Source organism: Colobus angolensis, unplaced genomic scaffold (genome assembly GCF_000951035.1).
Source record: "Colobus angolensis palliatus isolate OR3802 unplaced genomic scaffold, Cang.pa_1.0 Scaffold9, whole genome shotgun sequence".
NCBI lineage: Eukaryota > Metazoa > Chordata > Mammalia > Primates > Cercopithecidae > Colobus > Colobus angolensis.
Window position 1 is genome coordinate 6,914,723 of NW_012122931.1, and position 12,656 is coordinate 6,927,378.

Sequence of the window (12,656 nt, forward strand, 5' to 3'; positions counted from 1 at the left end):
AAACAAAAAAATTAGCCAGGTATGGCGGCAGACACCTGTAGTCCCAGCTACTTAGGGGGCTGAGGCAGGAGAATGGTGTGAACCCGGGAGGTAGACCTTGCAGTGAGCAGAGATGGCGCCACTGCACTCCAGCCTGGGTGACAGAGTGAGACTCCGTCTCAGAAAAACAAAAACAAAAACAATTAGCCGGACATGGTGGCGTGTGCCTGTAGCCCCAACTACTCAGGAGGCTGAGTCACTTGGACCTGGGAGGCGGAGGTTGTGAGCTGAGATCTCACCACTGCACTTCAGCCTGGGTGACAGAGCGAGACTCTGTCTCAGAAACAACAATGACAACAAAATGAGACCCCGGGCTTGGAAATGCCTTGAAAACATGTCAAGTGGGATTGAGAGTGAAGAAGTGTTACTGTGGGGTGGTTACTGTAGCTATTGGTACTGGTCTGGTCGGCCAGCTGCTCCTCTGCCTGCTGTATCCTGACCTAACCTTCTGTGTTTACAGTACAACAAGGAGTTAACCAAAGAGAGAGATGCCCTCAGGCTGGAGTTATACAAGAACACGTAGGATGGGGGATGGTGGGATGGGAGGTCTGGGGGCCCTTAGCATGGGTGGTGTGCTGGGAGGTGGGGGCACAGGTAAGCATGGTGAGGTGGTCATACAGGTTTGCATGTGTGCCCAGCAAAGCTCTAGTGCCAGCTGCGCCACTGACTCATGGTGTAGCCTTGGGTAACTCATGTCTTATCTCTGGCCTGTACATGTGACTTTTGATTCCTGGGGTTCCTTCCAGTGCCACAGTTCTGTGGTTGTGGGGTGAGGGTAGAGGGTGGATCACCAAAGCAGTCCTTTCTGTTCTTTGTTCATTCCTTTCTCTATTGCCTCTGGCCATAGCCAAAACAATGAAGACCTGAAGCAAGAGAAATCAGAATTGGAAGAGAAGCTTCGGGTCCTAGTGACTGAGAAGGCTGGCATGCAACTTAACTTGGAAGAACTGCAAAAGAAGTTAGAGATGACAGAACTCCTGCTTCAACAGGCAAGAGGCTGCAGCCCCATGGGTGGTGGGAGCCCCATCCAGCTGGGGCCATGGTCTAGGGATCATGCAGGGCATGGGGAGGCTCTAGCCAAGAGCTGAAAATTTGGGTCCTTGTTCCAGTCCTGGCATAAAATCCTCTAGAGAGTGCTAAAAATCTACAAATTGGGGACTGGGGAATCAGAATCTTAGGGTTAGGGCTTAAAACAATTTTTGTTTTGTTTTGTTTTAAAGCATCATGGGTGAAAATCATTATTTTAGAGATTACATTTATATGGCTAGGTCATGAGTCTGTTTATTTCCTTCTGAGGTTCAAGCCAACACTTTCACTATTCCATGGTAATAGTAGAGAGTAGAGATCTTCTGTGTTTTTTTTTGAGATGAAGTCTCGCTCTATCACCCAGGCTGGAGTACAGTGGCGTGATCTCAGCTTACTGCAACCTCTACCTTCCAGGTTCAAGCCACCCTCCTGCCTCAGCCTCTCAAGTAGCTGGGACTACAGACGACACCACCATGCCTGGCTAATTTTTGTATTTGTAGATACGGGGCTTTGCCACGTTGCTGAGGTTGGTCTTGAACTCCTGAGCTCAAGCAATCCACCCACCTCAGCCTCCCAAAGTGTTGAGATTATAGGTATCAGCCACCATGCCTGGCCTGAGATCTTTTTAAAATTATTTTTTATTTCTAAAGCAAAGAAACGTGACAGCAGAGTTGTACTGACTGAGCTGCACGTTGAGCCTAGCCCTAGCCCTCGCCCTTTTAAGGGGCACTGTTGGGAACAGCCTGGGCTCCCCAGATCTAAACTTCTCATTCTCCACCATCCAGTTTTCAAGCCGATGTGAAGCCCCTGACGCTAACCAGCAGTTACAGCAGGCCATGGAGGAGCGGGCACAGCTGGAAGCACACCTGGGGCAGGTGAGGGATGTAGGCAGGGATGTAGAAGGAAGATGGCCCCAGGTGGCCAGGAGTAGGTGACAACCAGTGACAGTTCTTTCTAATTTCTGTGGCCATTCTTGCAGGTAATGGAGTCGGTTAGACAACTACAAATGGAGAGAGATAAATATGCAGAGAATCTCAAAGGAGAGAGTGCCATGTGGCGGCAGAGGATGCAGCAGATGTCAGAGCAGGTGAGACCTGACCCTTCAGCTCCCCCGCAACCTTAGATAGGTCACTTGATCTTTCTGGGCATCTGTGAAATGGGAGGAGCACAGCCAGAGGTGCTCATGGGTCTGGCCTTTGTGGAGGTGGGGGCAGAGAGGGAGATGGTAGCCTGTCCAGCCACCAGCCCCTCTCCAGGGCCCTTTCCTGCTGTGCTTTGGGCAGGTGCACACATTGAGAGAGGAGAAGGAATGTAGCATGAGTCGGGTACAGGAGCTGGAGACGAGCTTGGCTGAACTGAGGAACCAGATGGGTAAGCTGGGGCTGGGGTAACCTGGGAGCAGGACTGGGGTCAGAGGGCTGTGGGGGTGGTTTAGAATGCCCCACGGAGTTGGATGGAAGGGCTTTGAGGCAGAGGGAAAGAGGTCTGTGCCAGGAGATAGCAAGTCTCATCATCTCCACAAGCCTCAGTGCCCCGTCAGCAAAGAGGGAGGAGTGCCCGTTGTCGGCCACCCGCAGTTGTCACTATTGGAAAGTGGCTTGGAAGATTGGCTAACATCCGGGTGCAAGGATCATTAGCAGGGAGGCCACGTTTGGGGAGCCTGAGAGGAGCTATGGACCAAGAGGAGGGTTTTCTTTGAGAATCTAGAGGCCCTTATTGTCTGCTTCCTTTCTCAGCTGAACCCCCGCCCCCAGAGCCCCCAGCAGGGCCCTCCGAGGTGGAGCAGCAGCTACAAGCGGAGGCTGAGCACCTACGGAAGGAGCTGGAGAGTCTGGCAGGACAGCTCCAAGCCCAGGTGCAAGACAATGAGGGCTTGAGTCGCCTGAACCGGGAGCAGGAGGAGAGGCTGCTGGAGCTGGAGCGGGCGGCTGAGCTCTGGGGGGAGCAGGCAGAGGCGCGCAGGCAAATCCTGGAGACCATGCAGAATGACCGCACCACCATCAGCCGCGCACTCTCCCAGAACCGGGAGCTCAAGGAGCAGCTGGCTGAGCTGCAGAGCGGATTCGTAAAGCTGGTGCGCAGCCCCACCTGGAGAACCTACCCTCCCCACTAGTCCTCCGGGCCTTTGTTTTCCCACCTGTAAAGTGGGGCAGTGTAGCCCTCACGTGAAATGGTACTTCTGGAGGCACCTGTGAGCCAGAGCCCTGCTCCGATGGCTGTAGGGGAGAGGGGATGATTTTTCTAATCTGTCTCCACCCTTCCCAGTGCCATGGGAGGCAAACACCAAGGCAGCAAGTTCTGGGGTCTCCAGCTGCAGTGGGTGGCCGCTGATGGCTTCTCTCTGTCCAGACTAATGAGAACATGGAGATCACCAGCGCACTGCAGTCGGAGCAGCACGTCAAGAGGGAGCTGGGAAAGAAGCTGGGTGAGCTGCAGGAGAAGCTGAGCGAGCTGAAGGAAACGGTAACCCCACCCCATCCAAGAAGTGCTGGGAGGCGGGCACCAGCCTCTGGGGAGGGTTGGTGTGAGGCCAGAGGCAGCTCCAGCCTGGGGAACAGGTGACCCCAGCGCCCTCCGGGGCAGTCCTGTGACTTTCTTGCTCCCTGCCATCTGACTTTTAGAGGTGGATAGCCCTGGGTTCGTCTCAGATCTGGACATCATCGTCCCAACTAGAGGCATGGATTTCCCCCAATCATAGGGAAAGAGACAGTGGTATAAGAGGCTCCTTAGGTTCAAACAGGATTCTGGCCTCTGCTCCACTGGCCACCATTCAGCTACTCTGCATCTCTAAGCCTCAGTTTCTTTAACTTAAAAAGGAAGTTAGCATCTTCCTTGCAGAGGTGTGGAGGATTAAATGAGATAATACACGGAAAGCATTAGGCATGTAGCACACTTAGCAGATGGTGGTTGGCTCCCTCTGCATTTCCACCAGTCTGTGGCCTACAGTTTAAGTGGTGGGAAGCAGGGTGTGAGATTTGAGGCTGGGAAAGAAGGCAAGAGGCTCTAGGCAAGGGAGGCAGAGGTCTGGGCAGGCAACAGAGCCTCACAGAGCCCTCGCTACCCTATTTATGGGCCCCAAATCTGAAAGCAGGCCACCACCTGCCCTCACGCCCAGGGTCTTCCTACAGGTGGAGCTGAAGAGCCAAGAGGCTCAGAGTCTACAGCAGCAGCGAGACCAGTACCTGGGACACCTGCAGCAGTATGTGGCTGCCTATCAGCAGCAGGTGGCTACCTATCAGCAGCTAACCTCTGAGAAGGAGGTGCTGCACAACCAGTTACTGCTGCAGACCCAGCTCGTGGACCAGCTGCAGCAGCAGGAAGCTCAGGGCAAAGCGGTGGCCGAGATGGCCCGCCAAGAGTTGCAGGAAGCCCAGGTGAGGGAGTTGCTGAGGGCAGGGCCCCAAGGGGGACGACCTGGCAACCTCCATGCCTTCTCACTCTCTTTCCTGGCCCCTTAGGAGCGCCTGGAAGCTGTCACCCAGCAGAACCAGCAGCTACGGTCCCAATTGAGCCTCATGGCTCATCCTGGGGAAGGTACAGGAACCTGCTCACAGGAAGAGGAGAGAGCCCCAGGAGGAAGGGGGGACTGTTAGCAGTGTAGAATTGAGTTGGAAGAGACCTTTAGAACAGCTGGTCATTATGCCAGTCGAGTGTCCACACTAAGTTCGGCATCATTATGGTGACTTCCTGGGAGCAGGGGACTACCAGGTTGCCTAAGGATGGGTGAACTGGCCCAGGTCAGAAATGAAGCAGGTCAGAACTCCCATGCTGATCGGTAGTGGGACTGCACCTGGGCAGCATAGCGAGCCCTTGGCTCTTAAAAAAGAATAAAATAAAACGCTGCTCATTCCCTTCTGGGGAGGGGCTGGCCCAGGGTTACACAGTGAGGGTGGGGGCAGAGGTGGGCACACTGTACCCTTGTTGGGTTGTCTCATGACCCCTCTGGCCACCCCCATAGGAGATGGACTGGACAGGGAGGAGGAGGAGGTGGAGGCGGCGCCTCGGCCCATGCCAAGCATCCCGGAGGACCTGGAGAGCCGGGAAGCCATGGTGAGGCTGACTCCCCCTCCCCGGCCTTTGCTGCCTCCCTCTGTGGTCCCTCCCAGACCCCCTTCTGCTCTTGGTTTCCTGGCCTTCTGATTTCTTCAGACTCACCTCTTTCCTGGGAGCCAGTGGTCAGACACCATTTCACCTGGGACCAACAAGTGCAGCCTCTGAGGCGCCAAGGGAAGGGCTGCTCTCTACCTCCCTGCCTGTTCGTCCTATGTATCCTCCTCCAAGAAGGCACCTCTCTTGCCTGCAGGTGGCATTTTTCAACTCAGCTGTAGCCAGTGCCGAGGAGGAGCAGGCAAGGCTACGTGGGCAGCTGAAGGAGCAAAGGGTGCGCTGCCGGCGCCTGGCTCACCTGCTGGCCTCGGCCCAGAAGGAGCCTGAGGTGGCAGCTCCAGCCCCAGGGACTGGGGGCGATTCTGTGTGTGGGGAAACCCACCGGGCCCTGCAGGGGGCCATGGAGAAGCTGCAGGTGAATGAGTCTTTCCTGGCATGGGTCAAGAAGGGTGGGGGCGGGGCAGGTCGCTGCCAAGATGTGACTCCATTGTTTTGGTTCCAGAGCCGCTTTATGGAGCTCATGCAGGAGAAGGCAGACCTGAAGGAGAGGGTAGAGGAACTGGAACATCGCTGTATCCAGCTGTCTGGAGAGACAGACACCATTGGTGAGTGGGAGGCCAGGGCACGGCAGGAGGAGCTGCACAGTGGTCGGAGGGAACCCAGTATCTGAGCCGTGTCCTTTCGCAGGAGAGTACATCGCACTGTACCAGAGTCAGAGGGCAGTGCTGAAGGAGCGGCACCGGGAGAAGGAGGAGTACATCAGCAGGCTGGCCCAAGACAAGGAGGAGATGAAGGTAGGGCCTGGAACATCTCTGTGGGGGTGGAGGTGGGCACGGGCATGGGCACGGCAGCTTAGCACCCCTCCCTCCAGGTGAAGCTGCTGGAGCTGCAGGAGCTGGTCTTACGGCTTGTGGGCGACCACAGCGAGTGGCATGGCAGATTCCTGGCAGCTGCCCAGAACCCTGCCAATGAGCCCGCTTCAGGGGTCCCAGCCCCCCAGGAGCTTGGGGCTGCCGACCAGCAGGGTGGTGAGTAGAGCCCTCAGGAGGGGTGGGCAGGCAGGAGCAAGGGAGGGCTTGCGTGGCGCTCAGAGCCCTGCCTCTCTCTCTCCAAAGATCTTTGCGAGGTGAGCCTCACCGGCAGTGCGGAGCCCGCCCAAGGAGAGGCCAGGGAGGGTTCTCCGCGTGACAATCCCACTGCACAGCAGATCATGCAGCTGCTTCGTGAGATGCAGAATCCCCGGGAGCGCCCAGGCTTGGGCAGCAACCCCTGCATTCCTTTTTTTTACCGGGCTGACGAGAACGATGAGGTGAAGATCACTGTCATCTAAAAGCCGGCCACTGTCAGCAAAGCCTGAAGAAGGGGGGCTGGAGACCCTGCCCCCACTATATCCCTACCACCCCCTCTCAGTCACCCCTTTACCCTTCCAGTAGCAAGCATAGACCCCTGTCTAACGGGGGTAGACAGGTGCAGATGAGGTGAAGATCACTGTCATCTAAAAGCCGGCCACTAAACTTAAAAAAAAATTAAAGTTATGGGATTAAAAGAAGTTATGGGATAAAGAAGGTTATGGGTAAGTTATGGTATAGAAGTTATGAAAAAAGGCCGGATGTAGTGACTCACGCCTGTAATCCCAGCACTTTGGGAGTTCAGGAGGTCAGGAGTTCAAGACCAGCCTGGTCAACATGGTGAAACCGTGTCTACTAAAAATACAAAAATTAGCCAGGCATGGTGGCGTGTGCCTGTAATCCCAGCTACTCAGGAGGCTGAGGCAGGAAAATCACTTGAACCCGGGAGGCGGAGGTTGCAGTGAGCTGAGATAGTGCCATTGCACTCCAGCTAGGGCAACAGAGTGAGACTCTGTCTCAAAAAAAAAAATACGAGATTAAAAAAAAAGGATAAAAATTTTAAAAAGCAGGCCACTGTCAGCAAAGCCTGGAGAAGTGGGGCTGGAGGCTCTGCCCCCATCATGTCCCTGCCACCCCTTCCCAGTCACCCCTTTACTCTTACAGTAGCAAATAAGACCCCTGTCTAATGGGGGGAGACAAATGTGTAGACCCTTTGCCACCTTGGCCAGGGCTGATTCCTTAAATTTCTGGATGATTATGATTGTTATTTAATAGCCAGAGGCTCATAGAATTGACATGTTTGGAGGAGGCCTCATGGCCTCCTTACTCTCACCAAAGCAATTTTTCCCTCAGGGGGGCTCCCATCTTCTTACACAGAGAGGCAGCTGAGGCAGGACAGTGGGGTTAACTGTAGACCAGGTGAGGGCACGGGCTGCTGGGGTGGCCCCGCTTCCCCAGTGTACATATTGTATCTGTGTAACATTTTGTATATTCCAGGGGTAGGGCAGCCCCCTGTATCATACCTAGCAGAGGTTGGAGCTGGCACATGGGGAGGAGGTTCTAATAATTATTTGGGGCTGGGAAACTTATTTATTGATAGCATAGGACAGAGGAAGGAGGCGGGGATGGGGTCGTGGCGCCCTGGTGATGCGACTCCTGTTTATTTTGCTTTTTATTTCGGAATAAATGGATTTAGCCATACTGCTCCGCCTGGCGTGTTCCTGTTTCTCTCACTGGGTTCTGGAGTTTGTGCCACTGAACGGGGAGCCCCAGAGTGTCTGAGCCTGCGCAGCTGGGCTGTTGGGACCTTCCAGGCCTGTTACCTGTATGCTGCCTGGTGACATCTAGGGGATTACACAGGGACTACCATGGTACCTATGGGGACAGTTCGGCCCCGATGGCCAACAGGCTCAGAAGCCTGATCTAGCGGTGGCTGGGAAGGCAGGGTGCCAGCACCCAAGGTGTCTTCCATTCTGTCCTCCTGCCTCCCTCGCCTGCCTGAGCCTGGTGGCCTGTTCTGTCTGTCCCTCCAGAATGCCAGCCACCCCACAGGCTCCCTCCAGGCTGAGTTAATGGCCCTGCCCCCTAGTGGCCAGAGCCGGCTTTGCAGGATGAGAGCCAACTAAGCTCCAGGGACTTTCCAGGAAAAGTGTCCCTTGGAAAGGATGTGGTCTTTTCACCGCCCCCAACAGCACCCTAGTAATGGCTTAGCCCTTCCCCTCCCCTGAGCTCCAGAGAGAACGCAACCAGCAGAGGAGACATTCCCCGTCATCCAGAAATAGGTTTTATTCTCAGCCGAGGGACAGCAGGACTGGTAGAGACTGTCAGGCCACACGGCTGCCTGCACAGCACCCCCATGCTTGGTAGGGGGCGGGAGGTATGGCGGGGGCTGGCTGTCCACAGGCTGGGCATGACAGGGAGGCTCACTGGAGGTGGCACACTTCGGAGGGGGATGTCAGGGGACAGCGTTCTCTTGTAGTTGGGCCACAAGACTCCACAAGGACAGCACAGTGACTGATTCCCAGCGCTAGAGGCGAGGCGGTCGGCCATGTGTAGGTGTGTATATATATGAGTATTTATAGATATTTATAGAACAAGGCAAGGGCATACCACAGAAGGGGCACAAGTTTTCACCAATGGTCACGCCTGGAGGTGTCAGCTCACCACTACAACAGACTAAGTCACAGATGAAGGGGGCTGGCTTTGGGGCTAGGGAAGCCACTGTCAAGTCACAGAACAGCCGTCCAGGCAGGCTTGGAAAGGGAGGTCTCCGAGAAGAGGAGGGATCTGTTTAGAGGTCGAAGGGGGGCCTGGGGCTCTCAGGACGGGATGGACTTGCCTGACCCGATCGGCTGGCAGTTGGAGAGAAAGCAAAGAGAAAACGAGAGAGAAAAGCGAGGAGAGAGCTGGTAAGGCAAGTGCAGCACATCGGCCGGGGCCGGCCACACCGCAGCAGTGGTGGGAGGGCCGGGGAGGGGAGGGCGCAGGTGTGGGTGTGGCAAGGTTCCTGGAAAAGAGGGGCTGGAAGGAAAAGGGGAGGAAGACAGAGGGAGGAGCTGTAGCTTCACCGGTATCGCCTGGGGGCTGTGGCGGCCCTCCCCACCCCACACACGCTGGCCTCTCACACAGCACCCAGGCAGGGCACCCACAGTTCAAGCTGATGCTCGGCCCCCTCGGGCTTCCCTCTTCTCTGGTCACCCTGTCTTCCAACCCACCGGCCCAGGGGAGCCCCACGCAACAGCCACCAGGCCTGATAGAGAAAGAACACTGCTTGAACCAGGAGGGTGAAACTAAAAGGGATGGCTGGAGGGAGCGCCAGAGGCCCTTCTCCGTGGTCAGAAAACCCAGGACCCTCTGAAATGACCCTGGGGGAGGCAGGGAGGGCAGGCAGCTGGACGCCAGTGGCCATAGTTATAAGTCTAAGAGGGGAGCCTCGGCTGGTCGGGGGGCTGCAGGTCGCGTAGGTGAGGCTGGGCCCTTCCTGCTGGGAAAAGCAGAAGAGTGAGAGTCAGTGGCGGGAGAACGGGGGCGGGCTCACTGGGTGGAGCTCAGCAGGACCAGCAGGCACGGTCGTCCCCTTGGCTGAATGGCACAAGTGACCCTAGGAGCAACAGGCCAAGGTGCGTGGGCCCGCTGGCTGACTATGGTGCTTCAGCTGGGGCCAGGGACACTGCCTTCAGTCACACGCTAGCAGCTATGACGGTACCTGGGAGGGAGGGGAGGGGGCTGTGTGTCCCTGCCTGGCCTGTGAGGTGTGTTGTGGGATGACCGTGTGTATGGGACTCTCAAGCTTTCACCCTAGATCACCACTGGATTGCCGGCAGATACAGGAGGTGGTACCCTGACTATCACCCCTGCTCTGCAGTGGAGTTGGCCCTCAGCGCTGCCAGGCTGGGAGCTGGATGCCTTACCCCAGGAGCATGACTCTGACTGCACACCAGGCACGGTGTGCCCAGGATGACATTCCTAGGCCTCTGGCCGCCTCACAGTCCAGCCCCACACACCACCCCCTTCAAGTTCCCAGCCTTTACACAATCAACCACGAGCTCTCTGCCCTCTCTGATGGCTCCAGAGAGCACCCATGTCTGCCAGCTTGGGCACGGAGCCTGTTCCAAGAGTCCCCAGGCTCAGCCATGGAGGCCTTGGACAGTGGCACTGAGTCCCGAGGCTCGCTGGGAAGGGAGGTGAGAGAGCCAGCGGCACAAGGACAGAAAGAGGAAAGAGCAAGTCTACAGCTGCAGAAGGGAGGGGCGGGGAGCCTGGCTCTGAGGTCCCAGGTGCGTGCCCCGTGTGGAGCTAGTGCAGCGGGGCAGACACACCGTTCATGCAGCAGGCGGTGAGGCATGTACCTACCATGGCTGACGCTCCTCAGGGGTCACTGATAGTGATTCTGAAAGACAGCACGAAATCAACATGGCAGTTCACACGCACGGGTGGGGCAGGCCTGGGGGTGGGGGACACACACACGCACACGCCCGGGCGTGCACACACATGCTGTGAGGCCCCATGGCCCACATGCACACGCTAACACACATGCCCACAAACAACACGCATACGCCTCCTTCCCTGCCACCTCCCGGTGCCCAGCACCCTCACTGGCCGGCGGCGCGTGCAGCACGGATCTGGGGCATGCAGCCACTCAGCACACTGAAGCACACGTGTGGGCAGTCACAACACAGAAGCTCACCCGCACACAGAGGCATTTGCACCAGCTCCCTGCACACTCGTGCCTGGCGTGCTCAGAGGACCACCCGTGCTGCTCATGGAGACAGGGCTTACTCGCTAATGTCCAGCTGTCATTTCTCCACCTAAGAGCCTTCTGTGGTTCCCTACTGCCTACAGCATTGAGCCCCAAAAAGTCAAACTCTTCGGACTTTGAAGGTTCTCCATCCTATGCCCCACCCTCCCCACAGAGCTCTTCCTCATTCTGTCTCTGTTCTCTGCTTTGGCCAGTGGCTGTCCTCGACGCAGCCCACACTACACCTCTGCCCACACTGCAGCTCTTTACCCAGATACCCTCCTTGTCACATAAGCCTATCTCAGCCATGCCTCAGACCGCACTGAAGTCAGGTTGCCTTGAACAAGCTCTCCCAGACTGCTCTTTTCCCCAAGGTACGGTCATGATTTGCCAAAAGTTTCATATGTGTTAGCAAGACTGGAGTCAGGCTGGCATCAAACCTTACATCACATATCTCACACCGCACCATAGACCTGGGTGTCAAATCTGAACTCACGTTGGCAGTTAGCAAAGTGCTCCTACGGCTGCATCTGCAGTTAACACAGCATCCCTATAGCCATTGTCTCCCTCGATCCCCACAGCCACCCTGGGAGAAAGGCAGAATGTCATCATTTGGTAGAAGGGATGCTGAAGCTCTGGGAGGGAAAGAGACATGTCTAAAGGCCCAGGGTAAAGCAGCATCTCTGGACTCCCACTCCAGTCCTCTTGCCCAATACCATGCTGCTTGCCTCTACCCATCCGCTTTGGTCATCAGAGCATCACAGGGCAAGCCCCAATCCCTGCCTCATTTTGGTTTATGGGCGCTAGACCCACAACCCTACCCTCCAGCCATGCAGAAACAAAACAGATGCTATTGTCCTGCAGTGTTCTTCCTTAGAGAATGTGGCCAGTGGAAACAGGGCAGACTGGGAATCGGAGTGAACTTCCTTGAAAGAGGGTCATGGGTCAAGAAAGTCAAGCCAAAGGATGCAGTAGAAAGCTTTTCCTTAGAAATCTTTGGGAATGAAGCAGGCTTCAGCCACTCCCATCCCTGCCCCTGCCGCCACCCCTACCACATTGGTTTAGACTGGGTAGGGCCAGAAGCGGGGGGTGGGGGTGGGGAGGAAAAAAACCATCAGATTGCCCAAGGCCCCAGGCTCCTTCCCCAGCTACTCCTGTCCTAGCCCGGGCCTGGGTGCCATTCTTACACTCTCACACTCGTGTGCACGCCCACACACACATCACACACCTCTCTAGTCACACAGTCACAGCCTGGTCTCTGCTCCTGTGGGCCAGTGGCTGGACACCCCCTGGGATGGCTCAAAGGAGTCAGGACTGGGAAATGGGGACATCAGGGTAGCTGAAGGAAATCCACACACCCACAGCAGATAGGTGTTCAGACTCAGACCTAAGGTAGGCTCCGCAGGGGCTGGGAGAGGAATTGGACGGAATGGAGGATGGAGAACAGCAAGAAGAAGAAAGGAGGAGGAATGCAACGTGTGGGCGGCCGCCAAGAGTGAAAATAGAGGGAAGCGCCATGCAAGTGCTGGAAAGAAGGGGGCAGGTGGGACGAGCCCCACAGCCCCCTCCCCAGAAACGACCACCTCCGGGACTCAGCGCTCCCTCGGGGGCAGGCTCCGCCAGCCCTCGGCCACACGTGGCGTGGCTCCGGCACCCAGAGTCCGATTGCCTGGGATGGAAACGGCCGGTTCTGGCGGCCGGGTCCGATGCTCTGGAATCCAGCCCCATTTCCCTCCCGGCCACGCCCGTCCGGCAGCCTCTCCAGCCGCTTTCAGCCCCTACTCACCTGGGGACCCCGGGCGGGGCGCGGTTGGGGCGCGAGGGCACCTGAGGGGGAGGGCCGAAAGGGTCAGGGGAAGCCCCCGGCCTGGAGGGCACGGGGGGCGCCCCCCCCAGGG

General features: G+C 56.7%; 1 protein-coding gene and 1 long non-coding RNA gene across 3 annotated transcripts in view; one reads left to right on the forward strand and one right to left on the reverse strand.

Moving 5' to 3' along the window:
* The window catches only part of GOLGA2 (golgin A2), a 21,098-nt gene extending 13,377 nt beyond the window's left edge, over positions 1-7,721 (forward strand). For both annotated transcript variants that reach the window (XM_011931284.1, XM_011931285.1), the window contains 15 exons: positions 500-558; positions 887-1,028; positions 1,851-1,940; positions 2,045-2,152; positions 2,349-2,436; positions 2,802-3,139; positions 3,415-3,528; positions 4,194-4,439; positions 4,524-4,599; positions 5,024-5,115; positions 5,369-5,587; positions 5,675-5,777; positions 5,860-5,966; positions 6,044-6,200; positions 6,288-7,721. In XM_011931284.1, the coding sequence (XP_011786674.1) occupies positions 500-558; positions 887-1,028; positions 1,851-1,940; positions 2,045-2,152; positions 2,349-2,436; positions 2,802-3,139; positions 3,415-3,528; positions 4,194-4,439; positions 4,524-4,599; positions 5,024-5,115; positions 5,369-5,587; positions 5,675-5,777; positions 5,860-5,966; positions 6,044-6,200; positions 6,288-6,502 (2,154 nt within the window). In that variant the 3' untranslated portion in view covers positions 6,503-7,721. The remainder of the gene's footprint in view (positions 1-499; positions 559-886; positions 1,029-1,850; positions 1,941-2,044; positions 2,153-2,348; positions 2,437-2,801; positions 3,140-3,414; positions 3,529-4,193; positions 4,440-4,523; positions 4,600-5,023; positions 5,116-5,368; positions 5,588-5,674; positions 5,778-5,859; positions 5,967-6,043; positions 6,201-6,287) is intronic.
* Positions 7,722-8,277: 556 nt separating this feature from the next.
* Positions 8,278-12,656, reverse strand: LOC105504052. Its single transcript, XR_001000566.1, has 2 exons — positions 12,545-12,656; positions 8,278-8,872 (listed from the first exon to the last, which is right to left on the reverse strand). It is a non-coding gene; the product is annotated as an uncharacterized LOC105504052 (long non-coding RNA).